The sequence below is a fragment of the Pezoporus occidentalis genome, unplaced genomic scaffold (genome assembly GCF_034315485.1).
Source record: "Pezoporus occidentalis ecotype Australia unplaced genomic scaffold, CSIRO_AGI_Poc_V1 ctg321, whole genome shotgun sequence".
Taxonomy (NCBI): domain Eukaryota; kingdom Metazoa; phylum Chordata; class Aves; order Psittaciformes; family Psittacidae; genus Pezoporus; species Pezoporus occidentalis.
Window position 1 is genome coordinate 259,166 of NW_026915170.1, and position 22,017 is coordinate 281,182.

Sequence of the window (22,017 nt, forward strand, 5' to 3'; positions counted from 1 at the left end):
GTCCTAGGAGGCTGCATTTCATCTTCACGTGTGGTTTCTGCCTCCGCTGGGCAGCTCTGCTGTGCTGCTCGCAGACATCACCACCTCACTGCTGCCCCACGCCTCTGCTAGGAACTGTCCCTGCAGCAGAGACAGCGCAATGGAAAACCTGCCCTGCCCTCAACCTGGCACAGTGCAGGGCACTGTCCTGAAGTCATACACCATGCCCTGAACTTGACATGTTGCCCTGTGGTGCCCTGTTAGGAAGCAGCAAACTCCAGCAGAAAGGAGGGACTGGAAGATTAGCACAGCAACGTTTTAGGCTACTCCAGCAAGACATCCGAGTCCAGATCCAAACTATCCATTGCTCCCTGTGATGCCCCTTCCATAGGGCTATGCCATAGCGGTCCACTGCAAACTGTGCGCCCTGTTTGGCAAAGCACACGTCCCTTTTGCAGGCTGCCACCCCGGTGTAGAGCAAGGATGGATGAGTGAAACACGGACATGAGCAGGGACTCACCCCTGCAGCCTCGGGGCCTCGGGCACAGCACCGCATGGTTTGGGGAAGGGAGCAGCCTGTTTGTTTCCAAACAGTTTAGAATCTGACACTGGGTGATACCAGCCCCTTCCCCGTCCATCCCACCCATCTCTGTTTGCCCCATTCATCTCCCACATCACGGGCCTCCTGGTTATGGGCTGTGCTGAAACAGGAGAAAAGGCCCAAAGGGTGGTGGTGGGGAGACCAGCCGGGCAGGAGACCCGTGGTGTTCCCTGGGCCTTTGCTGGGTTTCAGTGGGTGGTTTGGCCAGCCTTGAAGCTTTGTGCTGCTCTTTGTTCTCTCCCCTACAACTGATTGTGGCTGCAACCAACGCACCAGCCATGCCGATGCTGGTGGCTTCAGAGAAACAGCACATGGGCAAGGGAGCAGGGAATCCGTGGCAGCAGCAGCAGGAATTTGAAGCCACAGAACACGGACCCCAGCCCAGGACCTTGGAGCCACCCCAGGAGCTCACGCGGGGCTGTATCAGCCCTGGCTCTGTGCTCACCTCCCTGGCCCTCCCCGAGAGCTCTCACCGGTGACATGAGGAAGGCTCAACACTAAACCCAGAGAGCGGTGCTGCTGAAGAGCAGCACCCACCATGATTGCTTTTGGGGTGGAGGCTTTAGGCTGGAAACCAGGGCCCTTGCCAAGGCACAGCAGCATCCCAGAGTGGCCTCTGCTAACCCCAGCTTCCCAGTGAAATCCTGATTTTACCCTGTCTTTCCCAGTTGAACAAACAAGCCCATCTGAGGCCAGTGGGGCAGGACAGCCACCAGTCAGTGCACTGCCACAGGCTGGCACAACTGACAGAACCAGGCAAAAACCCACAAAGAAGTGTAACAAACACACAGGCTAATGATGGGGAACATGGCCTGGATGCCAAGCACAACGCACCCAGGTATCCCAGGCCTGGGAGACCACCGATCTCATGAACCTGCCCTGCCTGAAGGGCTGCAGTGTTTGCTCTGGCAGCTGGATCACAACGTGGCCTCCCTTGCTGGGCTTCCTCAGGGCCATTTCCGCAGCACCATCACCTCGGGGTAGCGCAGTTTTAACTCAGCACCACAGCAGGACCTTTCCTCATCACCCCTCAGCCCCGTTTCACCCACAGACAGTGCTCAAGCCTCTTCTGGAAGCATGTGGCTTGTTGGCACACACATGAGACACGAGCACGCCAAGGGCCCAGCTCGGCGTTCTCCCATTTTCACGCCAGCTGAGCTCCCTGCTTCTGAAGCTATTTATTACCACGGGGAGAAACCAAGGCAGGGGGTTGGCATTAAAATGGCTTCTCCAAGGCTGCTCAGTGAAGATGAGAACAGAACAGACCCGAACCTCTGCTGCAAAGCCCCAAGCCAGCACTGGCTGGTTCCTGCCCCTGTGCCCTGAGGGGCTCCATGAGCCACCTCGGTGCTGAGTGATGCTCGGGGAACACCAGTCGGCACCGCGTCATTCCCGATAACATCGTCCTGAGGCAGCCACCCACACGGCCCCGTTTCGCACAGGATCCCTGCTCTGGTGCCCTCCCTGCCTAACAAAACAAACGACAGCATGGAGCTGCTCAGGAACCACTGCTGCCTTGGAGCAGCAGCAGTGTGTGATGTCAGGCGCCACAGCCCCGAGCGTCCTGAGCTTCAGGGGGACCTGAACCCAACGGGAGGGCATGAAACCCAGGCCCTGGGCAGTGCCCCCCAGCTGAGCACCCCTTCTGCAACACCAGTATGAGCTCTGCTCAGTTTCATTGTAGACAGCCAAGGATGGCTGTGATAGGAACACCTCCTGTATGGAGACAGGGTGAGAGAGCTGGGACTGTTCAGGCTGGGGAAGAGAAGCTGCGTGGAGACCTCAGAGCAGCTTCCAGTATCTGAAGGGGGCTACAAGGATGCTGGGGAGGGACTCTTCATTAGGGACTGTAGTGGTGGGACAAGGGGTAACGGGTTAAAACTGAAACAGGGGAAGTTTAGATTGGATCTAAGGAGGAAGTTCTTTACTGTGAGGGTGCTGAGGCACTGGAATGGGTTGCCCAGGGAGATTGTGAATGCTCCATCCCTGGCAGTGTTCAAGGCCAGGCTGGATGAGGCCTTGGGTGACCTGGTTTAGTGTGAGGTGTCCCTGCCCATGGCAGGGGGTTGGAACTGGATGATCTTAAGGTCCTTTCCAACCCAAACCATTCTATGATTCTGTGTGTGTGTGCATGGACATCAACCTGCATCCCCACCAACACTCTGCACTGGAGCTCCCAGTCCTTCAGACACCCTAAGGAAGGTGACACACGGTGAGAAGAGCTTCAGAGCCCCAAAAGTTTTGGTGATTTCAATCAGCTTTTTCTGTTTCAGTGCCTACGGATTTCCCCCCTCCTTCCACATCCAAACCCCTACTTTGCTGGTTTACTTTTTAATTCTCATGTATTCGCTGTGGCTTTTACAGAAAATATAATAAGAATCATTAAAAAAAAAAATCACAGTTTTACAAGGCTTAGACTTACAAGACTTTAAAAACCCAACCACCCCACAATAAAGGGATATGTGATCTTCTGCAACAAAGTTGTTTTGTTTTTTCTTCGTGTAATCTGTCTTTAATCTAGTAATCGGTTCTTAGGGGTTATTTGTGCTGCAGCAGGCCCCTGAGAACAGAGCCCAGTTATACCCAAGTTCCTGTAGTTCCCTCACCACATCCTTTCGGAGGATCCTGCAATAACAAATAAAGGATGTGACATACTCCTGTGTGAATCTCAACACGCGTTTCAGGCAGCAGCAGGAGCAGAGATTGGGATTAACCTCACGGGAGCTGAGTCTCAGGCTTCCTACCTGCTCTGAGAGCCAGAAGATGGTCTGGAGCTCCCACCTGGGGCTGGGATGTGCTGATCCCTTCCCATCACCTGCAAGTGATGGGTTCCTGCACTGCCCAGCGCTGGCACCCGGCTTTGACCCTGCTGCAATGGGTGAGGTGAATCCTCCCATGGGTTGCCCAAGAGGCCACAGGAAGCGTGTGCCGGGGCAGGGCACCCCACAGGAGCCTCACGCCATGCAGCTCGCTCCCTGCCCTCCCAGGCACCTCCTCCAGCAGCACTGCAGGGCTGCTGAGGGGCTCTCACCACTGGCTCCCCTTTGCTTCCCGTCCGGTGGCACCGTGCAGGTCAGACCTCAGCTGCCCACAGCTCCTACAGCACCCCTGACTGACGACTCTGTATGTCCCTGTAATGTCCCTGCCTATAGCAGGGGATGGAACTTGATGATCTTTAATGGCCCTTCCACCCCAAACCAGCCTGTGATTCTCTGCAGACTCTGGTGTGTTCTGGGCATCCTGTGAACACGTGTTCCCCAAGGCAGGCTAGCCTTTTGCGTGCTGTTGACTGAAAAGCTGCCATAATGCGTTTCAAGCACTGGTTTTGCCAAACAAACACAATTCAGCCCATTTCAGGCACAACCCCAGCCAGCCAGGGGTGTCTGGAGCGCACAAGTTACAGCTCAGACAGCACAGACAGGAGGATGAGCAGAAACAAAAACGTGACGCAGGAGGCAGCTGCCACCCGGGATCCAAGTCCCTTGGGAAGCGACACCAGCTCTTTTCCTCTAAACGCGGGGTGCCAGGGACTGGTTGTGGGTCGGAGCTACCTCACCCATACCACAGCCACAGCTACCAGCCAGAACAGCCTGCACCCAAAGGAGCAACAAAAACCAAGCCACCCCATTGAAGCCTTTGGAACTCAGGTGTGAGCAGCAGAGCCCCAGCCCGAACACAGCCATGTGCCACACAGCCAGCGCCGCTGATGAACGCGTTCTTCAGCCGCTGCCTTTTCCTTCCTCGAGCTCTCCCTGCCCCAGGATCCGAGGTGTGGATCAGGAGCTGTCTCACTGCCAATCAGCTGAACTGAGGCGCTGCAGGTGCAGCACAAGTGCAAGTGCGTTTGCGGATGAAGACTTGAAGAGATCAGCAGTTAAACATTGGCAGAACGAAGCAGGAGCAGATCCTCCTCAGCCTAACTTCCTATCCGCAAACTTCTCCGGAGCCATCCCCACGTACCCCTGAGCTGAAAACGGGACCCAGCGCATCAAAGCAGCGGTACTGTGTAAATGTTGATTTACCTCTGCTTTGAGTCTGCACTTTATTCAGAGGGCTCTTACTCCGTTGTGAACTGCACAGCAGTTATGGGATTGTTGTTTCTTTAATTTACAAAATCTCTCTTTCTCTTTACTTAACTTAAGCCCCGTCTCCGCTGAAAGCCACTTGCTGCAGCACGGTGATCCCCCGTGTGCTTCACTGCCAGCCTTTTATAAAAGGGCTTTAACTTTTCATTCACCAGGAGCATAACTCAAGTTTTAATAACACACCTTATGCATGACAAAAATTTGCTTCTGGCGATCATGGTTTCGACCACAAAACCACAACTGGGAGTAACTCCTGGTTAACTCTTTCAAGCCCACGCACTGCAGAGTTAGACAGAAGTTCAATTTAGAAGACTATGGAAATTATCAGTTAGAATATTTTATAATAGGCAAAACACCTCCTTCTCTCATGCCATGCTAGGCTCTTCCCAGTCCTTTTAGTGAAATTAAAGTGGCAAAGGGAGACATGGGATTGTTCTCCCCGACGTTCTGGCTGGCAGCACCAGTCCATGGGGATATCACAGCTCCCTTAGAACCAGGCCCGTGGTCACTGCACAGATCCATCCTCCCAGCACTCAGCTTGTCCTGGGGGTTGTGTAAAGCACAACAGATGTGCCAGACACGCAGAGAGCACCACTGCCCTTATCAGATCCCCTAAGAGCCTTTTCCTTCCTCTGATGTCTACAAAGCTACACCCTGATGACTGGCCTGGGTGATTAACAGCCACTGCAGCAGCCCCACTGCTCAACGTGGGGCTTTAGCAGCTCCTCACAAGGTGTCCCCTCCTCTGTGACACCTTTTTCCCCTCACAGGACCCAAAGTCTGGATGTTTCAGCTATAACTCTGGTACTGCCAAGCTCCCGGCTTCCTTACCTCCTATCACTGCTCCCCACTGTTCCCTGGGGTGCTCAAGCTCACGGTGCACTCAAGGACCCCAGGGGTGGCCCCAGCAGCCCTGAGATCATCACTGCATTCCCCAGGGAGGGATGGAGAGCTACAGTGATGTTTCCAGCTATGGTGACATTTCCAGAGCTCTGCAAGCCTGTTCTCAGGTTCCATCCACAGGAAAAGGCTGCCAAGAGCCCTTTGCCTCCCGGGGTGACCAAACACAGACCCCCAACCAGATGTGGCACCCCCCAGATGTGTCCCCAGGACAGGGCAGGGGCTGAGCCCTGAATCACAAAAGGGATGGATGCTGCTCCCATCAACTCCCCCTTTCCCATGCAAAAGGCACAGGGGTTAACAGCCCGTTAGCAAGAGAGGAGTCAAGCAACCATGTAATTCATCAGGTAACACAATGCCCCAGCCCATAATTAGCAATACATCAATCTAACTGCAGCACTGTGAACACACACACTGAAACATCTGAAGCAAAGCACACGGCCCGATTTACACATTTAAAAAGCATCAGCTATAAATTACCCCGAGTCCAGAAAGCAAAAATCTCCCTCAGTGATCCTGAGTGGATCCCGGCAGATCGATCCCAGTATTTACACACAGCAATAACTGGTGCTGCACCTCCTCGGGGTTGTTAATTATTAAGAGAGCAGCTGTCAGAGCACCTCTGGCACGTGTTTGCTTTCAAAATGCACCTTCCGAAGCACCGCATCCGCACACAGATGCTTGGACATGCACAGGGATGGTAAATTCTATTACACACACGTACTCCACCAGGGTTATTTACACACCTATCGAGCTTTATGAGACGGGGCTGACAGCAGCATTCCCAACCACTGGTCAACACTCCCCAGGTCCCCCCATCATGTCACAGCAATATGACATTTCCCTGTTTACCCCAGAGGGGTGAGGCGTGATGTGCTATGGGAATGCATCCCAGCAGTGGCCAAAGTCCAAACTGTTGTGGAGGTCCCAAATCAGAAGCAAGAGCTCTAGAGGATCAACAAGTGCTTTTTGGGTGCTTTTTCTTGTTAAAAAAAAAAGTAATCAAATACAATTATTTGATAGGATCATAACGTGATCCATTTACTGAAACCAAAACACATGTGACACTAAAACCAAACAAGAACAAAGAACACCACCACACAACAACCCTCACCCCCCAAAAAAACAGAAACCGGTAAATAATTTGGAAGGTGTTTTCTGAGGGGAAGAAAAAAAAAAAAAGGAAAAAAAAAAAAGAAAAAAAAAAGGGGGGAAAAATAAAAAAAATAACACAACCAAAATCCCCCCCCCCCCGAATTACTGCAGCTCTGTAGCTTGTGTTGGATGTTGCTGGCTAGAGGCTCGCCTGCAGGCAGAAACTCTGGGTGTCAAGTCTTAGTCTGGGAGAAAAACAAAACTCAGGATCATGATTTTAAAAATCATGATCAAAAAACGTAAAAACAAAAAACCCCCAAATCCAACCCCTTCAGGCCCTGAGAAGGGCTCCTCCCGGGAGCAGCGGCATGGGGAGCAGAGGGAGCAAGTGCTTTCACCTGCGAACAGCCCGGCTCTGATGCCCCCGGAGCCGCGGCGCTCGGAGCAGCTCAGGCAAGCGCGCAGCCTTGCGAGGGGGGAGTGGGTAAACAGAGAAGGAGCTCTACTTACTCCAGTTCATTGGACATCCTCCGTGCGTCCCGGGCTCCGCAGGCAGTGAGCTGTGAGCGCTGCTCCCCGCTAGCACCTGCCGTGCACAGGCATCGCGGGTTATGCGGCGCGGTGCGCAGGTTTGGTGCAGCCGGGATTGGCTGTTGGTACAGGTGCCTGGGACAGGTACACCCAGGCAGGTGCAGCGTCACCCTGCGCCGTCACCCTGCGCCCGACCGACCGGAGGGAGGTGGGTGGGGAGGAGGGAAAGGCCCCGGGGGGGAAAGATAGGATAAAGGAGTGGAATCAGGTATTCATCTCTGGGATAATTAGTTTCAGTTTGGTGGACGTGTTCCATCTACTGCAATGCCAAAGAGCTGTCATTTGTACGGATCTGGGGGTTGATTTGTCCTCTGCTCTTTCTTTATGTATAAATACACAGACAAAAATGCATACCTACTTATAAAGGAATAAATGAGGGAAGAAGAAAAGCCTCTTTGCTTCCTCTCATTCCAAAACGGTATTTGTACTCACAGGCTAACCCTCTCTTCCCTTTTCTCACCCTCTCTTCGCTGCTCACTGCAGAAAGGCTTCGCAGGTGTGGGTGTGGGGGTCCCATTCTCCCCCCCCCCCCCCACTTTTAGAACCCCCAACTTCAGATGCTGAGACATGCAGCAAATACCCCAGCTCAGGGAACCTTTGCATTTCACTGTAAGGCAGAGACCTGAGGGATAAGATAACCCCTTCCCGTACCGCTCACAGCCCAGTCCTGCGTCTGCAGTGCAGGCAGGAGCGTCGCTGCAGCACGCACAGGGTGCAGCAGGCAGCTCGGACACAAGCCACTTGGGCTGCAGGAATACCACCCAGGCAATAGCTCTGTAGCAACTCACCTGTAAACGGGGAAAAGTTTTATGCAATAGAACAAAACTCATCATGGATTCAAGCGCTCTTGTTGGATGGTTTCTGTCATCCGTGTTGCAACGAGGAGGCAAAGGATGGGCTCAGCGGGTGACTCATGTTGACTGGATTTGGAAGGCAGGAGAGGATTTTACAAGACAAGTTGGTACAAGCCTTAAAACAAAGGGAAGCAGAAAGGCTTCCACCACTCATTCTCACCCCCCATCACTGTCTCACTCACTGAATCAGTCCCGCTCGGTGCCCTGCACCAGCAGGTGAATGGAGGAAGCTGGTGAGCTCTTCCTCCACACTGCAGAGTTCAGCTCTGCTGACCTGGTGAGAAGTGCCCACTCAGGCAGGCGTGAGGCATGCCTGCACAGGCAGCTGTGAAGACAGAGCGTGTTAACGTGGGTACAACACCCTTCAAACACATCCCTGTGGCTTCTGGCTCAGAGCACGGCCAGCTCGGGGTGCAGGACCAGGAATGACCATGGTGTCTCTGCACTGGCTGATGAGGACATGCTGGGCTGAGCCTGACCCAAGCAGCAGCCCTTGGCCTCAGCTCTGCTGTGCAAACTCCTGCATATTAGGAACCTAGGGACTGGACAAAGTCTGATTTCTGGGAATGAAAACCAAAGGTTTAGAGCAATGCAAACTCCACTGGAGATCACTGTTGAGCACCAGCTGCCAGACCTTGCGCACCAGAGTACAGCAGTAGCCAAAAGCCAGCTGAATGGGGACTGATGATCAGAATCGATGCCACAGCGGACACCAGGCAGGGTGAGAGGACAAAAAAAGAAGGAAAAGAAGAAGGAACACGTGCGTCCCATCCAGCCAAGGGAAGCACAAACCTTACGCAGTGCTGACATTAGCTGATCAATATCCTGATTCTATCTCCAAATTAAGGAAACCATGCCCAGTTCCTGATGACCTGAGTCACAGACCTGGTACCTGTCCTGCACCCAGATCAGCAAAGGGTATCTCACTGACTCTGGGTAGCGCAAAGAGCAGCAACGTTCCTTGAGGATACTTCCAAGACTCTTCAGACCTTTCAGAGAGACTCACCGGATTCCAGCAACGAACTGGAACAAACTCAGTGCCACCATGGCCAGGCCAAATCCACCTCGGGACGGAAACATTTGGGTTTGCAGACTTGGCCTTTTGCAGGGCAGCAGCAATGGTGCTACCTGCTGCTCCCTGACAGGGGACAGACGACCCTTCATTTGCCTGGAGCTAAGCTCTGTCACCAGCATGCTGATGGCACAGCTTTGTTTCCACCTTTGGGGTTTAAGCCCACCCCTGCTAACCTGCACATGCTCCAGCTCGGGTGGAAGTGGAGACAGGCAGGGCTCATCTGGGCTCACCACGCTCTTGGTGCCACTGTCTGCATGCCTGATCCTGCCTCAGTGTGCCTGGACTCTGTCTGGGAAGCCACGAGGTCCCTCGGGAGGCTGGGAAGCACTGTCAGAAAGGACAGAAACACAGGTTATCCTCGAACAAATGCCCTGGCACTCCAAAAGGGCAGCCCTGACTCTGGCTTGAAGTCATGCTCAGATTTGCTGCCGCTGACCCAGGACCTCATTTTCTTGTTTTGAGGATCTTAGTGCCATGGCGGAATGGGAAACTTTGCCAGGTGAGAAGCTTGTTCTCACATCCGGGTTTATTTCCTATGGCCGGTGCCATGCACCTGCCCACTGAGCACCTCCAGCCTCCTTGGCAAACGCTCCCAGCAGAGACCAGCCCCTTTGCGTCGGTGCTGTGGGGCCTGGACACACGTCTGTCTGCTTCATGGCACCACCAGCTGGAGTTCGGTCCCTTGGACACCTCTCAAAGCCAGATGAGGATGTTATCGACTCCCTGTGGCTGGTCCCTCACAGCCCTCCCTGAGCCAGTTTATCCCCATCACGGGAGGGTCTGGCCGACCCCAGCACACACCCCCCGGTCCAGGGGGATGTGGGAAGCAGGGACAGGGACAGTGGCACCACCAGGCATCACGGGGCCTCCAGCAGCTCCTTGGCTTGGCCTCTCCCATTCTCTTGGGCACTTCTGTCTCTTTTGTGCTCATGGATGCTCTATGGCGCCGGGGAGGCCTCCAGGCCGGGACGCCCAGACAAACCCTTTGACTGGGATTTCAGTGGTTTTAATTATTATTTTCTCTTCTTTTTTTCTTTTTTTCATTTATACTCCACCCTCCAAGAGTATCTGGTGAGGGGGTGGGTTAGAAGAAAGAGACCAAGAGATACATTCTCTGTGCACAAACCCCTCCCACTTCCCCTCCACTCCCCTGTTAAATATACCTTGGAACAAAAGCCCTTTATGATGCTCTAAAAATAAAGCATGCAGCAGTCAAGACAAACTGCAGAGTCTAAAAGGGAAGGCCAAATTTTGCTCACAGCTACACCCTCTCTAAGGCAACAGGGCTGCTCTTGTGTTTGGATTGTTAAACCCTCCTCAAACATCCAGGGACTGACTGTGATCGCCTGCGTTTCACTAGTGAGAGATCAGCAGTTCCATGGTTAAAGACAACGTCCCTCAGCAGGTCCCCAGGCCTTGGACACCGTGTTGGGACCGGATGGGTCTGTGTTGGGAAGAGCTGCCCGAGGTGCAGTGCAGGGCTGTCACCGTGCCACCCCCATGGTCCTGCTGCTCCCCCCACCACCCATGTGCGGCGTGACCTGGGATAAGTCACTTCACACTCCCTGCTCCCAGTCTGGCTTCTTTTCTCTATAACCTGTAAGAAACTTCAAAGCAAGGACTTTAATCCCTTTAGGATACACAGCTTTTCCCACTGACAGCTGTCAAACACCCTTTCCAGCCGTCCTGTGATGTGCCAGGAATTTCAGCTCTCTTTGGCCAAAGGTTATTAAAACACTTCCAGCAATTAATAGGCAGTAAGAGGAAGCAGCCTGCAGCAGGTTGGCGTGAGCTGTGCTCCAAAGGGAGATGCGGCTGCTGCAGGGGCTCTTCCAGCCAAAATCAGAGCTTGTGCCATAGATGTTTGTGGAAACCTTTGATACCCAGACCCGATGCTTTCCCAGTGCAACTCCCTCTGCCTCCAGAGCCTTTTCCTTGGGAAGGCAGAACAAAAAAGCTCATCTGGAACTAACTTGGGCTGCAAGTCTTAGCGCGGCAGGACTGCCCTTTCGCACTGTTTGTACAGCACACAGCACAACACAGGCTACAGCTGGCTCTGTAGCACCGTTGTCACAGCACTAACAAGGAAAAGGAAAAGAACCTGGCCTTGAAGGGAGGGAGGGAGGTAAAGCCCTCACTGCCCCTGCCCCAGCTGACGGCTGAGGTTTGGTGAAGTCTTCTGTCCGCAGGAGTCTGCGGAGCTGCCGGGCTCTGCCAGATCCTGGTACCACTAAAACCAGCTCAGTCCGATGCTCGAATGCTTTTAATAGAGCCAGGCCAGTTTGTTCTTATCTGTTGTAGCCCAGGGGGCTATAGGAAAGTTCCCGTTGTCTTTTATCCAGTTCTACCAGTTTTTACAGTGTGAGGAGTTTGGGAACTGCCCCATCACCAGTCTGCGGGGCAGCCACCCCACTGCAAACAAACAAGCATGACCCAGCACCTCCACCAGCTTCTCTCTGGGGAGAAGCAGCTTCACTTTCTCTCTGCCTGCCCCGACCTGAGCTTATCCCGTGCTCACAGTCTGGGGCCGACCTCCAGCACATGCCTTTAGCTGACAGCTGTCAATCCAAACCCAGCCACAGGAAACCCACAGCGGGAATGGACCTGCCGGTTTAGCCTGCAGAGGTCACGAGGATGTTCTTTACAGCCAAATTTGCTGCCCAGGCCCAGGCTTCCTCTGATATTCAGCCACAAATATGCACAGGAAGGAGCCAGGGGAAGCTTCACCGGGGAAACCTGGGTCCTCTGCAAGAGGGATTTCAGATTGCTCCAAGTGAACTTTGTCTTCCAACCCCAGCACCCCGCAGTGAGCAGCACATGCTGCAGCTCTTCAGCCATTCCCAGCTCACAGACTTCCCTCCCATCGCCTGTCTCACACCTGCAACTCGAAACACAGAAGCAAGTTTTCTTCCTGCAGAACCCACGGAGCTGAATCCCCGCTGTGGTCACCACACTGGGGCGGGAGGTGCCGTTGGTGACACCAGCAGCAGCACAAGGACAGGCTCTGGGTTGAGCCCGCAGTTAGCGCAGTGCTGCGGTTCCTTGCCAGGAGAAACTTGGTTTTAACCATGCAAACAGTTTGTAAAATGGCCCAGATGCAAAGCATCGGGGATTGCTCCCAACCACTTCCCCCAGTGCTGCAGCCTGATCAAAGCTGCCTCCCCCAGGAAGTTATCTGATGTCAGCCCATGACGCTGCAGCAGCGATGAGCTCGGTCTCAGGTACCTCACTTGACTCCACTCAGCCCTTCTTGAGCAGAGATATGGAAATGTCACTGGCAGAGGCGTCCCGAGCTGCTCAGAATAAATTACCCACATTAGCCAGCGGGCTGGATCCCAGCAGCAGAGACTGGGCTCGGATTCAGACTCCAGCTGAAGCACGAGGTGTGTTCGGATCCTGGTGTCTGCTCCCAGTTGCAGAGATGCCAGTTCCGATTTGAATCTAAGCGTGGCACAGAAACGGGATTTAATGCAGTAAATTCCCAAGTAGCAAATACAAAAGGAAATAGGAATAAGAACCAGTCTGTCCTGGTGCCTCGTAATGGATCTGCTCAGAGAGCCCTGGAAGCCATCTTTACGTGACAGCTTAGTTTCTGTGGCTAATTAGAAAAGCTCAGGCCAGAGGTATTTATCTGTGCTCAGCATCTGGAACTCATAACGTCTCTGGTTTGCCAGCCTGCATGGTTTCATCACAAATCTGCTGATACTCACTGTTATTAGCTTATTTTGGTGCCTTTTTAAAGCCTGACTTCCTGCAATCACACCATCATGTGAAAGTTTTCTTTACATAAGAACCTCTGTTCTTTATGATTGTTGCAAAATGCCTCAAAACCCAGTTCCCAAAGGCTGGGGAATGGAGGCACAGATGAAAACACCTCCCTCACACACCCTGCAAAGTGAGGCAATTTTAGAGCCAGTCCCAGCTACCAGGGACCTGGCTTGTGGGTTCTAAGCCAGCCCTGTTTCGGCAGGACCGGGCCTCACGACAGCTTGGTCCCCCCTGGAATCATCAAAGCACCCTGCAGATGTCAATTATTTCTCACTTCTGCTCTACTCCTGTCACTGCCCACCTGAACCAGGACGGGATCCTGCTACAGGGGTGTCTGGGGAGGCAAGAATGGGCTCAGCACTTTGGCAGGAGCCAACTTTCCCACAACAGCTTGAGAAGGCAGCTGTTGGACCTGCTTATTTCTAGAGCAGAGGAAGAAGTCGGCTCCGCAGTCTTGATTTGACTCTAAAATTGTTCCTGGAGTTGGGATTCCGTGCTTAGATCCCAGCCCTGCTTTGGAGACACCTCCTGCTCCCGGCACATTCAAATGAAAAGGCAAAGGCAGAGGAGGGGGAAGCAGCAAGGCTGGGCAGGGGCTTGGGGCATCCACTGTGGGAACTGAATCTCATCTCCACCAGCAGACTGGAACCTCCTGCCCACGGCCTCTGTGTCCCATCCTGCAGGGAGGAGCTGCTGAGGAGCCGCTGCTCTGAGCTCCAGCTCTCAGCTCTGGTCAGACAAAGGGATTTCCCTTCGAGTACCTCCTGACAGCAGGCCCAGGGCTCTGCTCCGAGCTCCCTGTGCCAGGGCTACGAGCAGGCACATGGTGGCTTGGAGGAGCCCTGAAACTCCGCCATCAGAGTCTCTCCCAGACATCCTCCCCATGGCTCTGAAGTCTAGGGCAGAAAAAGATACCCATCTGCTCCACCCCCCGGCAGTGGGCAAGCCCTCCTTGCTCCCTAGCTGGCACTTGTCTATCAGATTTGACACCAAATAAAGACCCACTTGATCGTGACTCACTCCCACTGCTCACCTTCCCTGGCCAGGCCACAATCCACCATCTACACTGAAAAATCTTGCCATCTTAAATGAAACCCAATTCAAACCATATGAGTGCATCACCTGCCCCGATAACGAATCAAACCCATCCTTGTAAGAACTGATGTGATTGTTTCTAGATCGCCCAGCATCCGGGTCACGTGTATAGATCCTGGAGCCTTCCTGCACTGCAGATCCAGCAGATAAATTCACTTTCCTCAGCCACTGCAGGGCTGGGACTCCCTTCTTGGGGGCTGCTTGTTGGTGGAGGATTAACAGAGAGTTCACTGCAAGGTACCAGTTATCCCATGGGGAGGAAAAATGTGAGGCAGTTTTGCAACACATAGAGAGATGCACCGAGAGCATCTTGGGTGGCACTTAGCACCGCAGGGCTGCGGGCCCTGCAGGGCTTGGGGATTTTCCTCCCCCTTGGAAAATGCCTCCTGCAAGAAGCACATGCCTGTTACAAAACAAACCTTTTCTTTTGCTTTGTTAAATCAATCCATCTTCTTTTACTACAAGGTCTGAGAACCAGCCGTCCTTCTAAGCTTCTGCTTTCCTGTTTTGCCCACGAGTCCTGGGCTCAGACGGCTCAGCAGGCCCCTCAAGAACGGTAGATCCCGGTTATCTGCTGGCTGTGCACAACACAGCGTTCACATTCAGTCTGTAAGAGCGTAATTCTTCATCAAGGAATGTCAGGATATTGCAGCTTGACTTCTTACAAGCCAGCTCAGCAAAGGAACTCACTGTAGGCCAGGTTGGACACAGGGGCTTGGAGCAAGCTGCTCTAGTGGAAGGGGTCCCTCCCCGTGGCAGGGGTTGGAACTGGATGAGCTTTAAGGTCCCTTCCAATCCAAACCAGGCTGGGATTCTGTGATTCAAGGAGGTTCTGCTGCCATTGCGTGTCTCCCAGGCGCTGGAATGGCGAGCAGGAGGCCAGGTTCCAGCCTGGGGCTCCCGTGGGATTTGCAGCCGTGACCGTGGCGCAGGTAATTTAATGCAAGTCTTAGAAAAATTTGCCTACCTGAGTGTGGGCTCCCACGCAAACCACTGCTGGGGATGTGACTTATAGCCATGCATTTCTGCCCAGCTTTGAACCCAGATCAAACAGACTGCACTGCACCGGCGTACACCGCGTCTCTGCCGGAGCCGGAACTGGGACCTGTGGCCAAAACCCAAGTACAGATGAGTCCTAAAGAGGCACAAAAAGGAAGCTATAATTTCACCTGAACCTGAAGGATTTATAACCTTGACAGGGAGGCCTTTTCCTGCGAGCTCTACGGTAGCTCCAGCAGTACTCACTGCCAGGGGAGCTGTGAACTCGGCATAGAATGAAATCCTTTTAGGATGAACTAGAAAGATCTGATCTGAGCCCGGGAGCAGTCAGATTCCGAGCTCAGTGGAGAGGCAGAGGTGAAGACTGTGTTCAGATGAAGGATGCCAGATGGTTGGAGGAAGCCTTGGTTTAGGAACTTAAACCTGGTTTATCCAGTCTTGAATAAAGGCTCCTGTCTGGCCTAACTGCCCCTCCAATGGTGTTCCTGCCCTTCAAGGTGCTCAGAAGATAGGCAAGGGTAGGCTCACTCCTTGTCTTGGATCTGCACTTGCCTGTAAATCCCAGCTGATGGGACTAATTGCATCAGACTACTCCCAGCTACACTTTGGAAGGAGCAGAAGACCATACACAACACTCCTAAGGAGTTCTTGCACCCAGCTACTTAATCCCACTGCATGAGATGATCTCTGGGGAGCCCAGCCAGCTGCCTGGAGCCAGCCCTGAACCCTGACTGCAGACATGAGTCTTCCCAAGGGAGATTCTGGACTGTGGAGTGTTCTTTCCTTCCACACAAGGGAAAGCTGCCCTGTGCAGGCTGGCATTGCCTGGCAGCATGCAGGCAAAGGTGTTGGGAAACTCTCCCCCTTGACCCGAGTGTGACACTTGGCTGACATTGCTGCAGAGCCCATCCCTGCCGTATCAGATCCTTCCTGCCTGTGATCTCCCGTGTCCTGAGGACCCCAGGCAGCTCCCCTGGCTAACAGCACCCGGATCGAATTCTGGCCATTCGCTGCCTGAGGTCAAGCTGTAAAATGAACAATCCAAAGCTGCCCCGAAAGGCAGATGTTCCATTAGAGAAAGCCCGGGTGAGCACCTTGCTTTTAATAACTGCAGGGATGTTGAGAAGCAAATAAATGACATGATGAAAGTTTACCAGGCTGCAGAACCCAGATATGTAATAAGCAAGACTGGCACCAAGACTGAAATTTTGCCCCCTGGGCTTGGCGTTTTGTCTGATTGCCTTCCCAGATGGAAAGTATCCGGAGCTTCCGGTCCTGCCGACTACCTGGCAGGGAGGTATTTCTCAACAACAACCTGGGGAATCCTCCTGGGAAGGCTGGAATTGGAGAGCCAGCACTCACCAGCACCCAGGGAGCTAGGGGAAGGTTTTCACCAGCAAAGAGTGACCACAGCTCCTCTCCTGCCTTGTGGCCTTCACGTGGACATAAATGATAGGGGAACTTTCACTGTGCTTGCTCTGATAACAGCCTCCCTCCATCACCCGTACCCATCACCCCCATGCTCTATAGCAGGGCTGTCCGTGTCCAGCTGCTCCCCCAAAACAGCCCATTCCACACTCCTCCATTGCCTCCCCCTGCACACACCAGGAGCACCCACGGTCTCCGTGGACACCGGGCTCTTCTCCCACAGCCCCACCTTTGTGGCTTGACCAACAGCTCTAATAAATCTTGCGAACACAGGTCCCCAGTTACAAGAGGTTTATGGCTCCCTGATCACTTGCTCAGTCCCACAGGCCATCACAGCCTGAAAGCAAGCACCCCGGTGCACACACCCCAGCACAGACCCCTCCACCAGCACAGACTTGCTCCCACTGATGGAGATGCCTGCCCATGCCCAGCCCATGGCTGCCTGAGCAGAAGGACACCCATGTCTGCATCACACCTCTAAGAGCTTCCTTCCACCCTCTCACAGGCTGCTGCACGTCCCACACAAACCACACACAGTTATTTTCAGTGGCAATTAAAGATGAGCTCCAGTTTCAAGGGCTGGACAATGAAATTGCAGGAAGAGCTGCCCGGACCCAGAGACCATTATGTCAATGAATACACTGCACTGAGAGATGCTGACGCTCATCCCAGCTCCAATTCACTTTTCATTCTCCTGGCCTGAAACCCTGCAGGAATAATATGGGGATGTTGTAGGCACTGCATGGGGGTTTGGGAGCAGCACCTGGTTTGGGAATAATCAGCCCAGCAGGAGGAAAGTTTCTGGCTGGTCTAGGGGTATTTACATCTTTGACCCTGTCCCAGTGGGATAATGGTGCCATTTGTCAATCTGGCACAAACCCTCAGCTCGGAGCCTCGTTTGACCTCACTCCTGCACAGCTCTATTATGATTTTTCAAAAGACCTCCCAAAAGGGTTAAATGACCTCACATTAGTGCTAATTTGGGGCTAACTTTCCCATTCAGCAAATAACAAAGCAATTGGTGTTTATCCAAGTCCCATAAAGAGACAGGGACCACACACAACCATACCCAGCCCCTTCCTTGGAATTGCTATTTTGTGACAGGGAGGTAAAAATAAGAGAAGGCTGGTGGAAAAGTCTTCACCCAGCCTGTGCCCGAAGCAGGACAGGCTGAATTAGGCACCAAAAGTCAACCTGAGGCAGCTCCACTATCCCCAACAAGCCTCCGCAATGGAACAGTGGCCATCCCTCCCCTTCCTTACGCAGCCTGATTGCAGCCTCCTGAGTCACAGACCCACAGAACACTCGGCTGCCTCATTCCTGAGCTGCTTTCCTTCTCCACAGGCTCCTGGTGAATTCAAGTCACATTAATTTCATGTCAGTAAATCACCCTGAACAACTAATGGATTAAATGTCTCACTAAGCCCGATTCCTGGGAAAGGGTGGGTTCGGTGGAAGGGAATCCCAGCCTGGTTTGTGTTGGAAGGGACCTTAAAGCTCCTCCAGCTCCAACCCCTGCCACAGGCAGGGACCCCTCCCACTAGAGCAGCTTGCTCCAAGCCCCTGTGTCCAACCTGGCCTTGAACACTGCCAGGGATGGGGCAGCCACAGCTTCTCTGGGCACCCTGTGCCAGCGCCTCAGCACCCTCACAGGGAAGAGCTTCTGCTAAGAGCTCATCTCAGTCTCCCCTCGGGCAGGTTAAAGCCATTCCCCTTGGCCTGTCCCTACAGGCCCTTGTCCAAAGCCCCTCTCCAGGTTTCCTGCAGCCCATTTAGGCACTGGAAGACTTCTCTCTGGAGCCTTCTCCTCTTCTCCAAGCTCTGCTTGTGCTGCCATGGTGCAGCGAGACCCAGCCAAGGGTTCATTCAGTGCATCCTCCCCTCATCAGAGGCCATGTATTTGTGTATCTGCCCCCTTCCCACTACAATTAACAAAGGTCAAACCAAAAAAACTAGAGGGAACACAAACATGTTATTGGCCGGGTGAGTAAACATCTCCGGCTCTTTTGCAATCGGTAATGATAGCAGCAGGCATGTGTGAACTTCCTGCACACGGTGCTGCAGCTCAGCCTGACTTCACCAATGCAATTAGGGTGGCTTTTATGCAAGAGCTGAAATTCGCCCAGATTGATTTAACGAGTATAATTTCCTCTTTGGAACTGCTGGAAATTAATCATCGCTTCTCCGAGCTCTGTCTGGAATTCACTCCGTCAGCACAAGGCAGCTGTAATGGTGGCACCAGGAGAGAAGCGCACGCTGCCTGCACCGCTGTTGACTTTGTTCAAGTATTTCCTATACTTAGAATGGGAAATATCCCAAATATGCAGTAAAGTCAATTCTCCCAGCACAGTGTACAGCAATTTTTTCTCTGTTGACAACCATCATACAGACAATAAACCCAATTCTCCCCTTCCTTACACTAGTTTTCATTGAGGCCACAGCACCAATTTAACTGGATTGGCCCTAACGCACAGCAAGTGAAAGAGGCTGAAGAAACAAGAGCATGGAGTGACAGGACAAGGGGGAATGGTTTTAAACTGAAAGAGGGGACATTTAGATAAGACATTAGGAAGGAAATTCTTTACTATGAGGGTGCTGAGGCGCTGGCACAGGGTGCCCAGAGAAGCTGTGGCTGCCCCATCCCTGGCAGTGCTCAAGGCCAGGTTGGACACAGGGGCTTGGAGCAAGCTGCTCTAGTGGAAGGGGTCCCTGCCCATGGCAGGGGCTGGAGCTGGAGGAGCTTTAAGGTCCCTTCCAACACAAATGAGGCTGGGATTCTGTGACTGAATATTTTAAAGAGAAATGAAATAAATGCACCTAACCAGAAGCTGCATTTGCACGTAACAATGCCAGGCTGTGCGTGCAGACCAGGTATGAGCCAGCCAATTCCCTGTTTTCAAGCTGCCTGCCCCATTTAGGGCTATAGGACCTGGAGAGCTGAGAGCAGGGAACGCCGCCAAGAACATGCCAGGCACAGAATTACTTGGACACCAAGAAATCTCTTCTTCTTACCCATCTCAAACACACTAAAGGGAGTCAGACAAAGCAAAACCAAGGACAAGTTCATGGCACATGGGGAGAAGCAGCTGAAGGAACAGAATGCTCTAGAAAGAAAACTGCTTTGCTTATTAAAACAATTACTGGGGCTTGAAAGGCAGAGCAGTGGAGTAGGTGTGAATGAACTGCCCTTCTCAAAACTGAGGTGTGGCTGCTCCGGAGGTTTTCCCAGCATTTTGGTGCCTTTTGATGTAAACCACAGAAACTAAACTATATGAATTAAAATCAGAGCTCCTTAAAATTCACTAGTTCCAGGATTATTCTTGGGAGCTGACCCATCCCTGGAATACCCACAGGTGTACAGTCACAAAGGAACTCACATGAAAGCTTGAGCAAGTCTTTGTTGACTTCATCCACCCCGGTGTTGACCCATTTTTAGCCATTTGTTGTTTTCCACAGTTTTTGGATGTGAATCCTTAGACATTTTCCATTCCTCTGTATATAACCAGTTTAAACCAACTGACAGCAAGTTTCCTTTTCCCAGTTACCGTCTGCAGACCCAGAAAAAGTCATGAAATCCCCTTGGAGCCTGTGGTTAAAAAGGATCCCCATTCCTTTAGTACTTCTCCAGCGCATCTCATACCCTTTGCTCAGCTGCTTGGGAAGAGCCAGGACTTACTTTTCCTCTGGACAACAGCAGTTAGCTGCATACTGGAAGTGCTCCACAGGGATCGTCTCACAACAGCATACACGATCCTTAGGAGATCCACCAACCCAGCTGAGTTTATTGATAACTGGGAAAACAGACTCAAAGGTGCCCAAGAACACAGCACAAGAGAGCAGCAGAGCCAAGGTAACAGCAAGCACTACTGGTTCCTGTCACCTTGCGTTCAGCTCCTGGTTGGGACTAGGAAAAAACCCTCCTGAAATCTTCTTTCTGCTAAATTGCTGCCTCTCTTTGGAGCAAGGGCAACCTGGAATCAGCTAAAATCTGTCTCTCCAAAGACCTCCATTCAGTTTTGCAAATGAACAGAGAAGTAGCCACCAAGTGGGAGGGAAAGATAATAACCTCTGGGATGCAGGAAGGTGCGTAAAAACAGAGCAAAGTGCCCAGGATGGCAAGAGGGGCGGGTAGGAGATGGGATTACAGACAACCCTAATAAGGGAATTCCTGTCAAAAAGAAAAACCACAAACAAACATGGGAGATTCTCAGAGCCAGGGAGAAAGGAGCAGCGAGAGGAGAGGCCGGGTAAACCAGAGCAGGAAACTGTCACAGAAAAGCTTTGAGCTTTAAAAGTCTTCCCTTTTATCTAGAGAGCTTTGGGGTAAGAACGGAGCGAGAGGGAGTAGTAAGCATAGGAGCTAATTGCATGGAGCATCTCCACGGAGTTTTAGATTAAAGCCTCCAGCACCTCGGGGGGTGACGGGATCTGTTGATCTCAGAGACAGTTTGTGGGGCAGGCAGCTGCAGCCTGGTACCACCCTGCTGCCCTTCCCCATAGAGCATGGAAATGAGGGAGCTGGAGGTGCCGGAGTTTACAGCACGCACCGGCTGAGTGGGGATCTCAGGAGACAGGGATGGATTTATTTACATGTTCCAAGTTATCTCTGCAAATGATCTCACAGGGGCCCCTTCACATCTGTAGAGTCCTGATGAAAGTAAAAACATCATAGCTGGGTATTTCTGTTTGTGCTTGTGGCACTGAAGACAAAAAGGCCAATTCTCTGCCTGGCGTAAAGCCCCTTAGCACCAGCAGTCACCACAGTCTGCTCCTGAAGAGCATGTCCTTGACAGTGAGTATGTGCTGGCTCTGCTTTGCAAAGGGGAACAGTAAGAAGCAAAGCCTCGGGTGCAGGAGGAGCAGAAATGCTCTTTTCCACAGACATGAGGCCTATTTTGTAACACCCCCACGGTGCCTGTGCTGCCATTCCTGGTGGATCTGAGCAGGGGAACAGCACCTGCAGCCCTCAAACTGTAGCTCTTGGGCTCTGTGAGTTGCCTGCCCTGGAGTGTTCAGGTACCTTAGCGTGTTGCAGGGTGAAGGGAGCCCTGGGCTGCTGAACCCACTGTTCCTCAAGCGTTTCCGTGCCTCCTCTTTGGCTGATATTATATCTGCATCACTGACAGACTCTGGGTTTGAAGAGTAGATGCTTCTGTTCTACAGAACAATTCTCCTTTCTGCCAGTAAAACAAAGGCAGCCAGCCCCCCACTGCTATTGCCAGCAGAGGGGCAGGGAGAAAGTGGAAAGGCATCAAATAAACCAGCCCCAAAGCCAGCCTCTGGAGCTGGGTGATCCCTGTCCTGTTGTCACCCGCTGGAGCTGCCCAGGTCCTGTGTCACCCGCAGCGCTGCAGGGACCCTGCGAGGTGCTGAGCACCCTCAGCCAGACCCTGGGGAATAAGTGGGTTCCAGTGACATTAAAGGGCAGCACGTGGCTCCTGGAAGGAAAGAGCCATGTCCAGTGCAGAGCAGAACAGAGGAATGTGCAGCCGCAGGAAGGCAGCTGAGACAAACAATGTCGACTGGTTTCAGAGCTGAGTTGGAAAC

At 52.7% G+C, this 22,017-nt stretch overlaps 1 protein-coding gene across 3 annotated transcripts in view; it reads right to left on the minus strand.

Annotated features, from left to right (window-relative positions):
- The window catches only part of GRHL3 (grainyhead like transcription factor 3), a 31,149-nt gene extending 19,088 nt beyond the window's left edge, over nucleotides 1-12,061 (minus strand). The window contains exons 1-2 of one of the 3 annotated variants that reach the window (XM_062628746.1): nucleotides 11,785-12,061; nucleotides 9,354-9,507 (exon numbers count right to left, since the gene is read on the minus strand). In XM_062628746.1, the coding sequence (XP_062484730.1) occupies nucleotides 9,354-9,400 (47 nt within the window). In that variant the 5' untranslated portion in view covers nucleotides 9,401-9,507; nucleotides 11,785-12,061. Of the gene's footprint in view, nucleotides 1-7,170; nucleotides 7,762-9,353; nucleotides 9,733-11,784 lie in introns of those variants that run through there. The other 2 variants (XM_062628747.1, XM_062628748.1) reach the window with 2 other exon arrangements.
- Between the last annotated feature and the right edge of the window lie 9,956 nt (nucleotides 12,062-22,017).